Source organism: Drosophila hydei, unplaced genomic scaffold, assembly GCF_003285905.1.
Source record: "Drosophila hydei strain 15085-1641.00,03,60 unplaced genomic scaffold, DhydRS2 tig00000090-arrow-arrow-pilon, whole genome shotgun sequence".
NCBI lineage: Eukaryota > Metazoa > Arthropoda > Insecta > Diptera > Drosophilidae > Drosophila > Drosophila hydei.
Genome location: NW_022045662.1, coordinates 581,193 through 598,690, shown reverse-complemented (window position 1 = coordinate 598,690; position 17,498 = coordinate 581,193). Strand labels below are relative to the sequence as shown.

Below are 17,498 nucleotides of genomic sequence, written 5' to 3'. Positions count from 1 at the left end.
ATTTTATATTTTATATATATATATATATATATATATATATATATATATATATAAATGTGTGTGTGTGTGTATGTGTATGTTTGTGTATGGGTGTATTATATTTGTTAGACATTTTACTGTTCCGGTGGAGCAGACGAAGCAGCTGTTGCTGCAGTAGATGCACGTCTGGCAATCTCCGTTTCCAAATTATGGGATTCAATTGAGTGTCCCTGGAGCTGTGGCAATGCGCACATTTGCTCGAGCAAATCGAAACCATTTCGCCAGATGAGCAACTGAGCGCGCAACTTCAACTTATTGCGATTCTTTATAAGATGCTTCTCCATGGCGAAACCTTGACGGGCGCAAGCAAAGTCGCAGGCGCGCTGCCTCAAAACGGGACAAATATCGTTGTTGCCATCACCAACGTAAAAGACATGATCGTAGCGTATATTGAAGCGCAGATCCTGCTCAATGACAAAATGCTCCAGCACACGGCCTTTGCACAAATTACTGGCACTTAATTTGCAATCGGTTTGCTGATGATGCGGACGCACCTGGAGCTGGCCATGCTCATCGAAATTAGCGGGATTCGTAAAGATCGCCTTGAAGCTATCGGACAAATTGTGTGCGCGCAGCCATTCATCAATGAAGACGCTATTTGAATCGCTAATGATAATCAAATCGAAGTTGAGACGCTTCTGCAAATGCTTGATCAAACGCACGAATCCAGGTACCTCCGGTATACAGCGTATAACATCGCGAATCCGTGACTCCTGGACTTGTTGCGCATGCAACAAACGAAATATCTCGGCCATATACTCTGTCCAGCATTCGCTTTCCATTAGATCAGTGAGCGCTTTGGAGCTAATCAGCTCATTTGGCAGCATGTCGCGTACCACTGTGTCCGTATTTTGGGATACAATTGTATGATCAAAATCGAAGGCAGCCAAACGACGGCGTTGCTGCTTGCCCAGCCCGCAAGAGATTGCTGGGGCAGACGGTGCTGCTGCTGCCGTAGACATGTTGACTGACTTTTGCAAATGCATATGCAACTGCTGCCTCTTGAATGGGTATTTAATTGCCCACTGGTGGGCAGCACCAGCAACTTAACTTTTGCTTCTGCTTTTGCTGTATGTATGTATTTTGGATTTAGCTTTGGGCAACTTTGACAATAGCTTTATTAGCGTCGGCGTTGCCATCCGACTGGAAGCTTCTGGCATGGCCACCTTAAACGGCAGCGGCAATGGTGTGAAGCGCCCCTTGTTCGATGTTTGAATTCAATTGCAATTTATCGATAAGCATTAAGCTTTAACATTGGGTGTAATTCGATTTAAAAAAATTTACATTCCAAAAATGTTTTCTCAACAACTACAAATTATTATTTTATATAAATCTTTGATACAAACATTAATTTAAATATCCCATTGTTTCTTAATAATTTATCGAATTAATAAATACCAGATAAAAATTCAATGACAATTATCTAATCATATATGTTTTTATTCGCTGCCTCACAACGAAATATTGGATACGTTAAATATGTAATACATTATTTCTTGCAAGATTTATATACAATTTCCAATTCAATTTTAAATATGCAATACATAAATTTTAAGGTATCGCCTGCATTTAAGTCGTACCATTGAAATATCGATGTATCGATACACGGTTAGCAACCCTAAATTTTCATTTCCATTTTGTCGTGACGAGTACGGTAGTGTTATATTCCAAGCGAAAAAGAAAAAACACTGTCAGACAGCGAGCAGAGCATACATTTAATAATGATTTGTTAAAACGATAGGTGCGCGCCGAATTAAAATTGCGTATGTTCGTACGATCAGTTGAAACAGTTAACAATAAACGCTATTTTTTTATAACAAATTTATGCGTCGTCGTCTGCTGCTGTTCAATCGTTAAAAAGTGCGTGGAAAAGTGTACGAAACCAATACACGGAAAGTGGGACAACCGAGCGCTGCGCTTGTTGGTGTAGTGTGCTGTGCGTGTGTGCTGTGTGTGTGTAGTGTGTAGTGTGTATGTTTGTGTGCGGTGTGTGCTGTGTTTGTGTGTGTTCGAGACGAGTACAAGTACGGGTAATTTGTACCGACTACAGTCTCATCAATGTGTACGACAATGTTTTTTTTGTATATTAAATAAATATAACGAAAAAGTGCAACGAAATGTTTACAAATTGTGCAAATAAAAACAAAACATGTTTCATGTCTTAACACACATTGACAAAGACACGCGCACACCAATATACACGCGAATTGCATGCAAAGAGAAGGCGCTCAACTTCTACTCCATCTTCTTTTGTCTGACGTTTTGCCGCATGGTGAGTTTATTGCCTGCCAGCCAGCCTGCTGTTGTTGTTGGGTCAGTTTTCGGCGTCTTTTGCTAGCTAGCTGAGTTTTACTGTTTTTTCTTTCTCTTTTCAACTTTTTCTCGCTGGTTTTATATATTTTTTGGTTTTTTTTGCATTGCCTTAGACGCGTTGTGCTTGAATTTGTTGTTGGCTCTGACGCTGTTAATTTTTGTTGTTGCATAGGCGCCGCTGTCGTCAGTTGCGCGGGGGTCAACGATGCAGATGCATGTATAAAAGTATTACATGTGTGTGTGTGTGCGTAAATGTGTGTGTATGTACATTGTGCACGAGTACTACATGTATATATTTTTCTCCATGCAGCGGCACGGGCGATTGCCTCTCATGCTGGTATTGGTTCGAATGTGTGTGTGTGCGATGTGGTGAATTTCTGTCTCGGGGCCTGGTGAATTTAGCAGTGTTGCCAACACATACACCACTTCGCAGCCGCTGCCATTTGTTGTTGTAATAGTAGTGCGTACCAATGTGGCGCGGTTTTCTCAATTTCTTTCGCTCGCGACGGACAGCTGTGTGCCGCGCATGTTTCCACGCTTACGCACTATATTATTAACAACGTTGGTGTCGTTGGTTTCTTTTCGCAGCTTCCCTTTACCATACTGTTTACGCGGCAATTTCTAAGACTAAATTTCGTAATAAAATTTAAAATCTTGATCATTTATTCAAATATTCCCATCGTCAATTTTTTCTCTTATTTTTATTGCTATAAATAACAAACAATAAGCAAATTGCGTTTACTTTTTACTTTTATGTTTGGTTACCGGCGACTCTGTGTGTGTGCGCTTGATACTTAAGTTACTGTTACTTTGCGTAAATAGCGAGATTGCAAGAGTAAAACGAAAACAAAACAATACATATACGCGTTCAAATGTGTATGTGTATTAGTACATATAATTGCCGCTAGTTGATGTAAAATGTATTTTTTATGGCCAATCATAGAGGCGGTACTTTGAAGTAACGGTGCAACAAACACATATACTTAAAACTTTAGCGGAGGGCAGAAGATTGAGTAAATTTTATAGTTTCGAAATATGCATTATTTAGTTTATTACAATAACTTAAATAATAGCATATAAGCTAGTAAAATTGATCGAAACCCTTGGTCAAATATCAAAAAATTTAGTACTGTGTTGTGTATATATTGTTTGTAAATGAGTGTCTGCGTGTGTGTTTGTTCGCTTACATGTGTGCGCCTTTCGGCGTATGTAAGAGCATGCGGCTGAGTTCGTTCTCCTTTTGTGGTGCAAAAATCCGCTTACTATTATTATTATGCTTATTACTATTACTGTTATTACTTGGTTGTATTCTGTACCCATACACCGCTTTTAATGGATCGTGTGCTCAATGATGTGAGATGCACACACACATGCACGCATATCATTTATCATAATCATTATAAGAACGCATAGCAAGCATACAAACAACTACAAATGCAGACAAAACTGTTAACTCTTGTCTGAATTTGGCTGGAGCTCTTTTATCGGATATTTAGTTGTCGATATATAAGTATATAAATTAATTATTTTCATTGATATCTAAATTTATATGTTTTTTATCGTTGTTGCTATTGCTCTGACCATTATCATCGCTATTGCTCTGACTATCGTCATCGCTATGTTGAATAATATCCTCGTCAGAATCGTCTGAGTATTCATTACCATCGCCTTCATCCTGATCCATACGCAACATTTCTTCCAACTGTAATCGGGTAAATCGAAATATCGGTCCTTGTTTATGTAACCGATGACATCCCCAATAGAATATCGCTTCCGTCTCGTCACCGAACATTGAATCAGTGTCGATCAGCATGTGTTCATCGTTTGTTTCCTCATGTTGATCCGTCGGGCTAGTTGTTGCATCGTCCGTCATTACTGTAGTTATAGTAGTTGTATTATTTGTTGTTGTTGTTGTCGTCGTCGTCGTTTCCGTATCCGTATTCTTTTCATTCCATGCAACGCAGGACACACAATGTTGTCGTTTCGTTGATTTCATATCCTTCAGCTCACAGTAGACAACACGAAACAGTAGCCAAGCGCCAGCTAATGCCATCATAAAATGTTCCATCAATCCGAAACGACATTTACCGGCAGCGACAGGCATCAATATTAGATTTGTGCCCGGTATCCGTCCCCCCGTGGCCAACGCACGGAACAGACTCAATTGGTCTTTCATGGGCTGCCAGAGTGGCCCAAATATTGACTGCAACATCAAAACAATTTTTTGCACCCAAAAAAATCAAAAAAAAAAAAAAAACAAATAACGCCTAACGAAGATTTTTGTTCCCCCTACTATATACCTTAAACACCAATTTTGATCTAATGGCCAGAGTCCGAGCCGGATTTAAATTATTTCTACACTTCACATGAAAAATATAATTACGAACATTTCAAATAAAAATAAATTTATTACAATAATCAGACACATTTTCAAAGGCCGATCAGATTCAAATGTTGTTTGATAATTGATAATTGCTTCTCGATATTTATCAAACGCTACCTATGCATTTTTATCTATCAATAGTATAATCCGAGCAAATACATTTGAGAATCTTATCGATTTAATATTGAAAGAGTCGCTTTGTTTTATCATTTCTATCCTGCAATAGATCGTGTCTACTTGGTTTAGTTTCCCGTCCTTAGTCAATGGTTGCCTTTTGGTTCACATCTCGATTCTATTTTAACGAAGGTTCACTTGGTTTTATTAATAGTTATATTGGCTATTAGAAATGAGCAAAGCTTTCGATAGTTTCGCTTAGAACTTATCGAAAACGATTAATATTATATGCGTGGCTTTGCTTATGAGAACTTTCGCTTCAAATGTGCAAAGGTATCGATGAGCGCGTAGAAACTGACTTAACGCATCTCTTTATATGTCTAGCTTGAATAAGTTTCATGTTAAAGATACGTAACTAATGGAGTTTTTTATACATCTTTTTAGGCAAAAGCAAATTGCGTTTGGTGTGGATAAAGGAATAAAGCAATGAATGATTTACGCCAGCAACAGGTACAGGTAGCAGCAACATCATCTTCAGTTAGTCTGGCAGCAACGCCACCCTGCTCCAGCAACAACTCTACGAGCAGCAGCAACATTAACAGCAACAGCGCCAGCTCCAGTGCCAGCGTTAGTCCACGTTCCAGTTCTAATTCGAATTCTAGCATTGGTTCGAACTCTAAGTCCGGCATAACGACGACAGCTGCAGTAACAACAACAACCAGCAACATCGGCAGCGGCAGCATCATCCAGCGGCAGCAACAGTTGGAAGAGGAGGAGCAGCAGGTAGTTAGCTCTACATCGTCGCAACAACAGCAGCAACATCAATTGAATGTGTCGACAGCAGCAGCAACTCAGCGCCAACAACAGCAACATCATCATCAGCAGCAGCAGCAACATCATCAGCAGCAGCAACAGCAGCCGCAGGAACAGCATCAGCTGGTGGGTCAAATAACCAGCACCACAGCATCGCCGCCGCAGCATAGACTGCGCGACGATGCGCAGCTGCCATATAGCCCCAGCAGCAGCAGCAACAACAGCAGTGGACCAACGGCAGCAGCAGCAGCAGCAACAACAACAATGGCCGCCACAGCTTTAGATGTGAATGGCGAGGAGAACAACAGTAGCAACAACAGCGGCAGTAGTCATAAGCTAATACTTAAGCTCTCCAAACACGGCAGCAACAGCAGCACAAGCGAATCTCAAGCGGGCAACGATGAACGACGCGTCGAGCCGCTGCGCATACAATTGCCTACACAGTTGCCAACAACAACGGCAACAGCATCAGCGGCGGCAGCAATCGTAGCAGCAACAACAACTAATGCAATGGGACAGCAGGGAATTGTGCCTAAGCTAACAATTAGACCGATCAAAGCACAAGATATGTCCAACAATTCGGATGCATCGTCCTCCTGCTCCTCCTCGTCGTGCGCCGATGAGGAACAGCTGCCACACATTGTGCCCAAGCTGACAATACGGGCCGCCAACGAGGAGCGTGACAGCAGTGTGGTGCCGAAGCTAATCATCAAGATGCCCGATGCAGGAGTTGCTGCTGCTGCTGCCGCTGCCGCCGCTGTTGACTCCAGCAATTGTCACAGCCCGTTGAAATCGGTTAATGCAATTGCAGCAGCAGCGGCTGTTGTTGCTGTTGCTGCTGGCGCATTGCCCAAGCTAACCATCAAGACCACCAAATTGGATGGCAGCGAGACGCAGCTCATTAGCTGTCTATCGCCAGCTTCTGCATCTAGCTCATCCGCCAGCTCCTTTTCCTCAGCCAGCGAGCAACAGCATCAGCCCACAGTGCCTAAGCTGATGATCAAGACAACTCATGCGGGCAGTAGCTGCATTAGTAGCGAGGAACAGCAGCAGCAGCAGCAGCAACAACAACAACAACAGCAGCAACAACAACAAATACCAAAGCTAACCATCAAAACGGGCAACCAGGAACAATTGCTGCAGCAGCAACAGTTGCCGCAGCACACGGTTATTATGACGCATGATGCAAAGAATGCTCAATCCATACCCAAGCTAACAATCAAGACCAAGTCCATTGAGCTCGATGATGACGAACAACAGCAGCAACAGTTGGTGCCCAAGCTGACCATTAAAACGGGCAACAGCAACGAACAGCAGCAACAGCCGTTGCTCAAGCTAACCATCAAGAATCTTTGCTCGCCCAAGCACAAGGTGCGCGCTGTTCTCGAAGAGAAGGTGCTAACTTCTAAGCTAACGCTCACCAATGGCGGCGACAGCAATACAGCAACTGCAGCAACAGCAGCATCTATTGCTGATAGCGAAACTGATGAATTGCGTCGCAATTCTGATGATATGGACATTGATGATGCGCTATCCAAGGAGCATGATCCAAAAATGTTTCACAATTTGCCGCCAGCGCCCAGCAGCAATGGCATTGCACCACAGCAACTGCAGCTGCAGCAGCAACAGCAGCAGCAGCAACAGCTATCGAAGCAGCAACAGCAACATAATATTGTGGATATGGTTGATTTGACTTCATCGCCCTCGCCGGGCTCATCGCCAGCGCATGCCAACAACAGCAGCAGTAGCAGCACTCACAGCAACAACTATACGACAGCAACAACTGCTGGCAGAACACAACATCGTTTGCTGGTCGAGTGTTTCCAGATGCAGGGAGCAATAACAGCAGCAGTCACAGCAACTGGCAACGCCACCACCAAGAACAATAACAACAACAATAGCAGCAGCAGTAACAGTGGCAGCAGCAATCCCGCCTCACCTAACTCCAATATATTGCTCAGCCAACTAACAGCGCCGCCCAAGAGCTTCAGCAACAACAATAGCAACAGCAACAATTCAACAGCTGCTGCGAAATATCCGCAGCTAACGGAACGTCTGATGGCGAATGGAGCAGCAGTAACAGCAGCGACAACAACTGCAGCAGCAACAACTACAGCAGCAGCAGCAGCCAGTGTTGCTCGCGTAGCTGAGCCGATAATCGATTCGATTGAGATACTGGACACGCCCGAGGGCAGCCCACATCCGCAATTGACGCCCTCCTATATGCTAAGTGCCTACGAAACGGAGCAGACGCCGCCATCGCCAACGCCGCCACATCAGCAACAGCAACAGCAGCCGCTAAGCAATCATCTGAACCATTTGAATCTAAATCTTAATCTGAATCTAAATCATAAGACCGACAATCAACAACAACAACAGCAACTGCTGCAGCAGCAGCAGCAGCAGCGGCAACAAGTCAACAACAATGAGAATCATTTGAAGCGACAGCAGCAGCAACAGCATCAGCAACACCTACAGACAGAGGCAGAATCTCCCAGTGGCGTAAGTGATCCATAAAAGAAAAAATAAAATATTTATATACCCTGTAGCCATTAACAAATGAAGAGGGGGTTGCTAAGTGTAGCTGTGCATATATAGAGGCGATAGTTAAAAGGCAGCATTTAAGATTTTATAGAGAGATCGATTAATGAGATTCTAGAACATAACGTTCTTTCCATTTACCTACTATCGATAAATATAAATATTATCGATATATTTATATGTCATCGAATTTACTGCATTTTAATGATTATAAATAGTTTAATTTACTTTTGCTAAAATCGATATATTTATCGATAGTTTTATCTCAAATATAGCTAAGTTTGTTATAGTAATATAAATATAAATAATTCGACTTTTAATGTTCGATTTTTCTGGAAATCATATTCGATTTAATCGTTACATGTGCTCAAGATCAATAAGTATCGATTTTCTAACATACATGAGTACATATTTGATTGTCTTTTTCTTGATTGTTGGTTTCTGTAACGCCCAAATGATGACTATCGATATGTATCGATGTTTGGCATTAACTAATACACTTCTAAACAGATTCATAATGTGAACAATTTAAGTAATGTAATTTTTCTTTTAATTTTGTGCTTTTTAGTTGCCGCCAAGTAAACAGCGGCGCCTGGACAACAATGAAAATGATCAACAGACGCACAACTGCAGCAATGACACATTAGCAACAGTTGCTGTCAGCTCAATAGCAGTAGCAGCAGCCACAACAACAGCAACAACAACAACACCACCCGAGCATCAGCACCAACAACAACAGCAGCAGCAACAACAACCAACGCATCGCAGTCGCAAGCAGAAGCACGAGCGCATACTCAATACGGAGCTAGAGGAGGCGCAGCAACAGTTGCCGATGCCAGCGACAACGGCAATTGATCATGCCCACAGCAATGGCAACCTGCAGCTGGCGACGGAATTCCTTGTGACAGCTGCAGCCTGTTGCAAGCAGCTATCGTCGCCGTTGCCAGCGGCTGGTGGCACTGGCAAACGTCGAGGCAGACCCAAGCGCAATGCGAACGAATTAACGCCAGCGGCATCAGCGACAACACCGGGCAAAGCAGCAGCTAATGCTGAGTTGATGGAGGCTAGCAGCAAGTCGAGGCGTGTACAGCTGCTGCACAAGCGTTTGGCCATCGATATGGTTGCCACAGAGAATCATAGTTCAAAGGGGCAACCGCAGCAGCAGCAGGAAGATGATGATATGGATGCCACGCAGCAGCAGCAACAGCTACAGCAGCAACGCTTGTCAGCAATTGCAACGCCGGGACGTTGCATGGAACAACGATTGTTGCGTACCACACGACGTAGTACAGCAGCAGCTGCAACAGCTACTGGAACTGGTGGAACGCCAGCAAAAGCAACGCGCAAGCGTCAAAGCAAAGCAGCAGTAGCTGCAGCAGCAGCAGCAGCGGCAGCCGCAGCAACAGCAGCAGAATATGCAGCTGTTGTTGCTGAGTTAAGCAACAACAGCAAGAGCAATAACAATAGCATGGCTTATGCTTTGGCAGCCCAAATTGATCTAACCATGTGCTCGTCCTCCTCATCCACCAGCAATGGCAGCGCAATTGCGACAGCAACGACAACAACAGCAGCAGCAACTGTTGCTGCTGGAACAGCTGTAAATAGTAGCAACAGCAATAGTTTTGGCAGCAACAACTGCTCTATGTTGCCACCAACAACCATATTATCCTCATCCGATCCGCTGCCGGATGTGATCTTTCAGCCCAACGATTTCTCCTCAATCACTGCCACGCAGCAGCTGCGCAACAACAACAATAATAACAGCAACAGCAACACGAACAGCATCAGTGGTGGCAGCCAACATGATTCACATGATGAGGACAACTACAGCGCACTGGATAACTCTGGAGGTAATGGAACTATCATGTGCCATACCCGAATCTCTGTACTGACAATGGTCTTCATGTATTTCTCTCTTTAGATGAATCCTCGACGCTGTGCAATCCTTTGAGCGCCTTTGGCACCAATCCAGCAGCAGTTGCAGCGCCATCGACGCCAACGCGCGGACGCGGACGTGGACGCGGCTCGAGAGGCGGTGGCGCTGCTGGCGGCTCAGCACGCAGTAACAGCGGCGGCAACTCGGCCAATCGAAATAACGCAAACAGCACGCAGCCTCGAGTGCCGCGCATGAGTCGCGGCGCCAGCGCCGTTGCCAAAGCGATTGCACTCAGTCGGCCACGTTGCGTAGGCGGACTCAAGCATCAGCCGGATCCGGAACGGCTTAAGGGTTTCTTTAGTCCGGTAAGTGTAAAGCAAACTGAGGTAGATAAACCATTGAGAATTAATTATTACCTACAATCAATCAGGGATACTATTGGTATCCAAATGAAAATGGAGAATTTAAGGAATATTTATTACCAAATCAACAAAGAAATTTCTCTTTATATATACCTCGAACGAGGATAGAGGGTATTCAGAATTCATCATAAGACGCACAGCTGAAGATTTTGCATGATTCATTCAAAGGATGCCTCGTTGCCTATGTGTGTGCGTGTGTAAATATATATATATATATATTTATATATATATATAATATATATTATTTCTATAATTTGCTTTTGCTCTTTATGATAAATTTTTCGTTGCAATGCAACTTGTTTATGTTTTATTACGTAAAATGAACTCACACATCCATAGACAAGACTAAACACACCCACACACATACACACATACTGACACACACACGAACATTGTTCTGTGTCGTAATTAAAATCAAAGGCGCGCGCGCGCTGTATTCATTGCCAACTACTACCAAAAATGCATACGATTGCAACAATAACAATAGTAACTACAACAACAAGAGCAGCACCAGTAGCAGCAGCAAGAGCAGCAGCAGCACGCGACCGCAGTTAGCAGCGATGCAACAGCAACGCGTTGTTTGTCTCTTCACCTGTGATTTTAATCAGCTGCAAATTGTTGTTATTTTTCTCTCCGCTTTTTATACGCTCTTGCTTTCTATTGGTGTAGCAATGCTTTGGGCAGAGCGGCAAGTGAAGCAAACTTCACCACACCTGCTGCGTCGCTGTGAGAGCGGGAGAGTGAGAGCAAGCTTAGCATGTGCGCTTCCCCATGCAGACAGTTTGGTTTCATTTTTGATTTTAATGCATGCTGGCAACGCCGTTGAACTTACAAACACGCACACACACACACACACACACACAGCGAAGCGCTCTTCTCAGTGCTGCGCTCTCACGTTGACGCTGGCGCTGGCGCTGCCGGCGGCGCAACAAACAAAATCAATTCAAAAAGCAAAGATAAACAAAATAATGGTGTTTCTTAATGTTAATTGTTGTTTTTGTTCTATGTTTTTGCAGTCACCACAGGTCTTTGAGGAAGACACACGCATGAGCGCCGATCTAAATAACAGTAATCAATCGGTAACGAGCATGGAACCTCCACTGACGCCACAAAAGTAAGTTTACCTCTGAGAGTAATTCTCTCTTCTCATTAACTAACTTAATAATCGTGTTGCAGACAACCAGACTTCCTTAACAACGAGGAATCGCAATCGTCCATGCTGAGCAGCGCTAGCCTAATGGACTCCAATCAAGGCCAATCGGTGGATGCGATAATCGGCTCGGCTCTTAAGCGACCCAAGAAGAAGAAGATGGAAATTTGTGTAGCTGAAGAGTGAGTAGACCGAGATGCGAACGCGAATCTTCAAATTATCATTTAAAATAATCCCTCTTTCTTGCAGTACGGATTTCAATGCGTCAAGTATTGCGGAATATGATTGGCCACCACCGAAGGGCTGTTGCCCATCTAAGAATCGTGACACGTTCATGATCCAGGAACAGGTTGCACTCTACTTGGGCATCACAAGCTTTAAGCGTAAATATCCAGATTTGCCGCGACGAGCTGTTGACATGGAGGAGCGCAATTGGCTGCAGGAGAAGGGTCTGGTCAGCGAGAAGATGTGTGATCTTGGCATTACGGCTGTGTGGGCATCCGATATACTGGACATTATGTATGCCGATTTCTATGACAAGTACGAGGAGTACAAGGAGTATATTAGGCAAAAGCATCTACGTGAAATCGAGGCTAAACAGAAGGCTCTTGGCCTCACCGTTGGCACTGGGCGTGGCCTGCAAGCACGCGATCGCGCAATGCTCTCGGCCAGCAAATGGAATGTGTACTTTAACAAGATGTGAGTGGGGATATTTTTGATTGTGAATTGCAGTGAATTTTAACTACTATTTTGTTGCAGGCGAAAGGAGGAGCGCGTCGCCTGTTTAGATCTGCAAACGTTCACCATGAATTTTCCTGTCCAGCACACAGCAGCCAGCTCCACCGCGTTGCATCGGCCCATTACGGAAGCAGTGTATGCTGCAGCGCAGGCAGAGAATATGCCGACGCCGCCGCAAATGCTCGGGCCGCGTGCCTACGATGAAGCCTTTCAGCAGCTCGACTACGCCTACCCTCTGGCCCTGGTGCCAGGCCAATTTACGTCCAGCTATCGACAGCTAACGCCCGCGGAGCTAAGGTAACAGGAGAAGAGCAGAAAGCAGCATTTAGGCACCTATAATTTAGAGATTTTATTTTGCATGAGAATTGGAAATCTTTCTAGACTAATTTTGTTTACATAAGTGCAACTTTATAACTGATGTGCTTAACTTTTTCCAGAGCTTATCCCTTGAATACTGTCCTGGAGATGCCCCAACAGCAGCCGGACGAGCAACAGCGGGACGAACAACACCTGCTGCAGGATAGTCTTAAAGTGTCGCAAAGCAAGTTGCAGACAGCAGCGGTGCGGCGCAGTCAACGTTCCCGTCAGCAGCAGCGCAGCAATGATCCGACCAAACCAAGCAACCTCTGCTATGCCAGCGCAAGCAGCAGCAGCAGCAGCGACGCCAGCAGTACCGAGTCTGTAAGTAAAAGAGGCAAACATACACATAACAGTTGTATACAGACATATATATGATATATTCATACTAATACACATTTTGCTATTGAACTTTTTGCAGGATAGCGAAGCTGACAGCGACAGCAGCTGCAGCAGCAGCGCCAGCAGTTACAGCAGCCGCTGCAGCAGTTGCAGCAGTAACAGCAGTTCAATAAACACCGCCAGCGAAACTGAACTAATAACGCAGCGCGAAAAGGACGCCAGACTCTCGTCCAACAACTGCGGCGTCTGCCAACGCAGTCAGCACCGGAATGCGCGAAATATGCCCGAAGCCTTTATACGCTGCTACAGCTGTCGGCGTAAAGGCAAGTGTGAGAGTTTTGGGAAAACTTTGAAAATTTTATTAAGTTAGATTATTTTTGCAATTTACAGTGCATCCCAGCTGCATTGAGATGCCGCATCGGATGGTCGGACGCGTGCGCAACTACAATTGGCAGTGTGCTGAATGCAAATGCTGCATTAAATGCCGCAGCAGCCAACAGCCAGGCAAAATGCTCTACTGCGAGCAATGCGATCGCGGCTATCACATTTACTGCCTGGGCATTAAAACGGTGCCAGAGGGTAAGTGGCCGTCATATCTATGTGATATATGCGATAATACTAATATTTTATATATACTTTAGGACGCTGGAGCTGTGAACGCTGCTCGATTTGTATGCGCTGTGGCGCCACACGACCCGAGGGTCTGCCTCAAGTGCAGCAGTCCAGTTTGCTGTCACCCAATGGCAGCGCCAATGGCAGCCAAGCGAAGCCCGCTGTGAAGCACAAAAAGGTGAAATGGCAGAACGAGTATCGCATTGATCACATCACCGTTGCGCCATCACATTGCGCCATGCTCTGCGTGCCATGCGCACGCGCAAAGCCCACCAAAAGGACAACGACGCCCAACAGCAGCAACAATTGTGAACAGTTGCAGCTGCAATTGCAAGCGAATGGTGGAGCTGCAACCATGGAAGCAGCAGTAGCTGCACCAGTTGCAGCGCTTAGCCCCAGCAGCAACAGCAGCAGCGGCAACAACAATAATAATAATAACAATAATATCAATCAGCTGGAGGCTAATCCTGCTAGCAAGCAACGACTGCCACCGCAGCAACAGTTGTTGCTGCACAGAAGCCAGGATATGGCAACAATGCAAAGCAACAGCAATGAAGAAGCAACAGCTGCAACAATTATAACAACAACGCCCGCCAGCAATAGCAACAACTCCAACTCAGCCGCAACAGCAACAATAACAGCAGCACCTGCAACAGCAACAGCAACAGCTACAAGTTCAGCATCAACAGCAGCAGCAGGAGTAACGACAACAGCAACAACAACAACAATTGGCATAGCTCCACCTCCGGTTGTTGCCTGAGTGGGGGTCATACGTTATTGTGCCAAGCGCACTTTAACGGACTTGTAGTAAAGCGCGGGTCGCAGCAGACCACTCGACCCACCCAATCCCCACCAACCCCTTCCCACTCCAACTCCCCCGCCACACACACACACACACACACTCACACGTGCATAGTATTAAAAAAGTAATAAGCTAATTTTGTACATGTCTGCGGGCGTATGTTTATATTACACATCTATATATATATTTATATATATTAATTAAAACTTTTTTTTTTGTTATTTTTAATTGTTTTTATATATGCATTAAAATAAGTTGATTTAAATATGCCCACAATTATGTTACTTAAGCAAGAGAAGAAAATATGTTATACACACATACATACACACATGCACACACCCACACACACATGACAAGAAAAATGATCAAGATCAATGTATGTTTATGCCTAAGTTGAGTTTTGTTTAAATTAGCCAATAAGTCACAATACATACGAACACATCAATACACCTATTACACATATTAATTAGCTGCATTTTAGTTAATTGTATTTTATTATTAATTTTAAAATGCGTGTGGCACAATTTTACACACAGTGCAGCACTGCGCGCATCGTATTTACCGTTGCATATACTTTATTTTAACGTCTCTCTCGCTCTCACTTTCTCTGTGTTCCTCATTCATCACACACACACACACACCCACACACACAGCAGCCTTTAAAGTTAGGACAACGGATATTGTGTATTTTTTTTATAATTTGTGTTTGTGTTTCGTTGAGATATGCAGAAATATATATATAGATATATCTATATGTATCGAAACAAAAACAACTAAAAGAAAAAACAATTATGTCTTTATGTACGTCGTAAGCCTAAAACAAATGTACTATACAACTAAATAAGCTACAATTAAAAATAATAATAATAATAAAAAAGAAAAAACATAACAAATATGTAATAAATGAATTGGGCCGAAACTACATTTTTTATTGGTTTGTTTAAATTTTGTATGTATATGTAATTCGAAAATACTAACTGTCTAAGCTGTAAGTTAGCCATGTAAATTAGTTAAGCGCAGAATACAAATGCATATGTATGTATGTGAGAGCGTGAGTGCGTGCGTGCGTACATATGCAGTTATGTATGTGTGTACATATAAGTAGTGTCTTCTTACATATGAACATATATAAATACATATATTTAATTTTTTTTGTTTGGCGGCAACAACAAACACAACAATTTACTATTTAAATAGGCCTAAGATTGTATTATACATGTAATTTATGCTAAAGTGCACCCACACACACACAAACACCCATATAGATATATTAAAAAAAAAAACAAGAAAAAGAAACGAGAAAGGTTAAGCACAAGCAACGACAGAATGAATTATTATTTAAGTAATTGTAAAACAGGAATTTAAACAAAAAACGTGGTGGCAACGCTAACAGGAAAAAATTGAAAACTAACATTACCGTACCGCTCTCTTACGTAGCGCAACGTAACACATAGCAATTTCGTCTACTTAAACGAATCAGAAAGAAAATTTGGTAAAAATCTAATTTTCCATTGAATTTTATGCAATAAGTCCCTAATAAGTGAATTACTATACAAATACATAGTTATACAATTACACACCCACATATATATATATATATATATATATATATATATATATACATTAATAATTTTGTATATATATATATAGATATATATATATATTGTACGAATATATATATGCATACAAAACATATTTATAAGTCGAATAAAACAGCAGCATTAATAATTTTGCCTTACCAACAAGAATTTCTCTCCATTTACAAATGCAACTGATGGTGCATGGCCAGGAGCTGCTCCTCCAGCTCGTAACCATCCCGCCAATGGATTAGCTGGCACTTAAGCTCTTTGCGATAAACCGACAGGTTGTCGTGCAGCTCCTCGCCCCACCGTACGCACGCAATATCCGACGTACCCAAACGCCGTATAGCACACAAATCATTGCAGCTGTCACCCACGTAAATGAAGCTGCTATATGTTTTGTCTCCATTACTCTTCGACATGATGAGCATATCCATCACGCCTCCTTTACACAGATTTTCTGGACAATAGTCGCAGTGCGTTTGGTGTTCGTATGGCATTACGACCAAATGCTGACTCTCCGGATGCACGCAGACAGGATTTGTATAGACGCCCGCTTGAAAGGTGCAATCCAAGTCGTACGCTGCCAGCCATTCCGTAATGAAAAAGCTATTCGCATCGCTCAATATGCACATGTCCACGACTTTATTATGTTCCAGGCGACGCAGCAGATTTAATATTCCTGGCACCGGCTTCAATTTTCTTACCGATTTCGCGATTTGTGCGGCCGAGAGATGTTGCTTCCTCTGCAAGAGATGGAGCACACGCTCTAAATATTCTAACCAGCGGCTATCGTTTATTAGCGACTGCAGCTGCTTCTTGCGGTGGTACTCGGGTGCCAGCAGGCGAAGAAGCGCTACGTAGGAGTCCTCGTCAATGATTGTCTTGTCGAAGTCAAATGTGACCAACACACGATGCTTGCTGCGGCTGCCAAAGCATCGCCAGAGAGTTGGTGAACGTATTAAAGAGCCAAATAGCATACTTTTGTGTATTGAAAAATATGTTATATATTTATGTATGTATTTATGTACATAAATATATTGAACTGAGCAAATGAAAGCAAAGCTAAAGGTAGAACAAAACAGAATTTAGAAGAGTGTCATGCATCGTTCTGTTTCACTCATTCTTGTGATTGGCTATGTTTGTTTGTCTGTCTCTCTCTGGCAACAGCTATGCTATTGTACATTGTCCATATGGAAGCTAAGAAATTTAATATATATGAAGATCAATGCATATCTACCTAACATATTTATACTATATATATATATATATATATATGGTGTGGAATACTTTACTTGCTTTAAATAATTGAGCCTCAACGAAGAAATGTATTGGAATTCCACCACAGCATCTTTTGCAACGGCAGCAGCAGCTTCTACTGACCATATTCAACTGCAAAAGTATGCACTGGAAATT

At 43.1% G+C, this 17,498-nt stretch overlaps 3 protein-coding genes across 3 annotated transcripts; 1 reads left to right on the top strand and 2 right to left on the bottom strand.

Moving 5' to 3' along the window:
* Positions 1 to 60: 60 nt before the first annotated feature.
* LOC111598135 (pyridoxal phosphate phosphatase PHOSPHO2) lies at positions 61 to 1,299 on the bottom strand. The gene has a single exon (XM_023313196.2). The coding sequence runs from the start codon at positions 1,023 to 1,025 to the stop codon at positions 114 to 116; it is 912 nt and encodes a 303-aa protein (XP_023168964.1). The 5' UTR covers positions 1,026 to 1,299; the 3' UTR covers positions 61 to 113.
* Positions 1,300 to 1,688: 389 nt separating this feature from the next.
* LOC111598186 (supporter of activation of yellow protein) lies at positions 1,689 to 14,280 on the top strand (the record flags this gene model as incomplete). The annotated part of the gene is made up of 12 exons (XM_023313284.2): positions 1,689 to 2,311; positions 5,294 to 8,164; positions 8,772 to 10,053; positions 10,125 to 10,444; positions 11,518 to 11,615; positions 11,678 to 11,833; positions 11,901 to 12,350; positions 12,411 to 12,686; positions 12,827 to 13,070; positions 13,168 to 13,411; positions 13,479 to 13,667; positions 13,730 to 14,280. Coding segments are annotated over exons 2-12 (6,639 nt in total), but the record flags the coding sequence as incomplete, so codon positions are not given.
* On the bottom strand, positions 12,992 to 17,117 carry LOC111598187 (pyridoxal phosphate phosphatase PHOSPHO2). Its single transcript, XM_023313286.2, has 2 exons — positions 16,242 to 17,117; positions 12,992 to 13,068 (listed from the first exon to the last, which is right to left on the bottom strand). Exon 1 carries the CDS (start codon positions 17,060 to 17,062, stop codon positions 16,262 to 16,264), a length of 801 nt encoding a protein of 266 aa, XP_023169054.2. The 5' UTR covers positions 17,063 to 17,117; the 3' UTR covers positions 12,992 to 13,068; positions 16,242 to 16,261.
* Between the last annotated feature and the right edge of the window lie 381 nt (positions 17,118 to 17,498).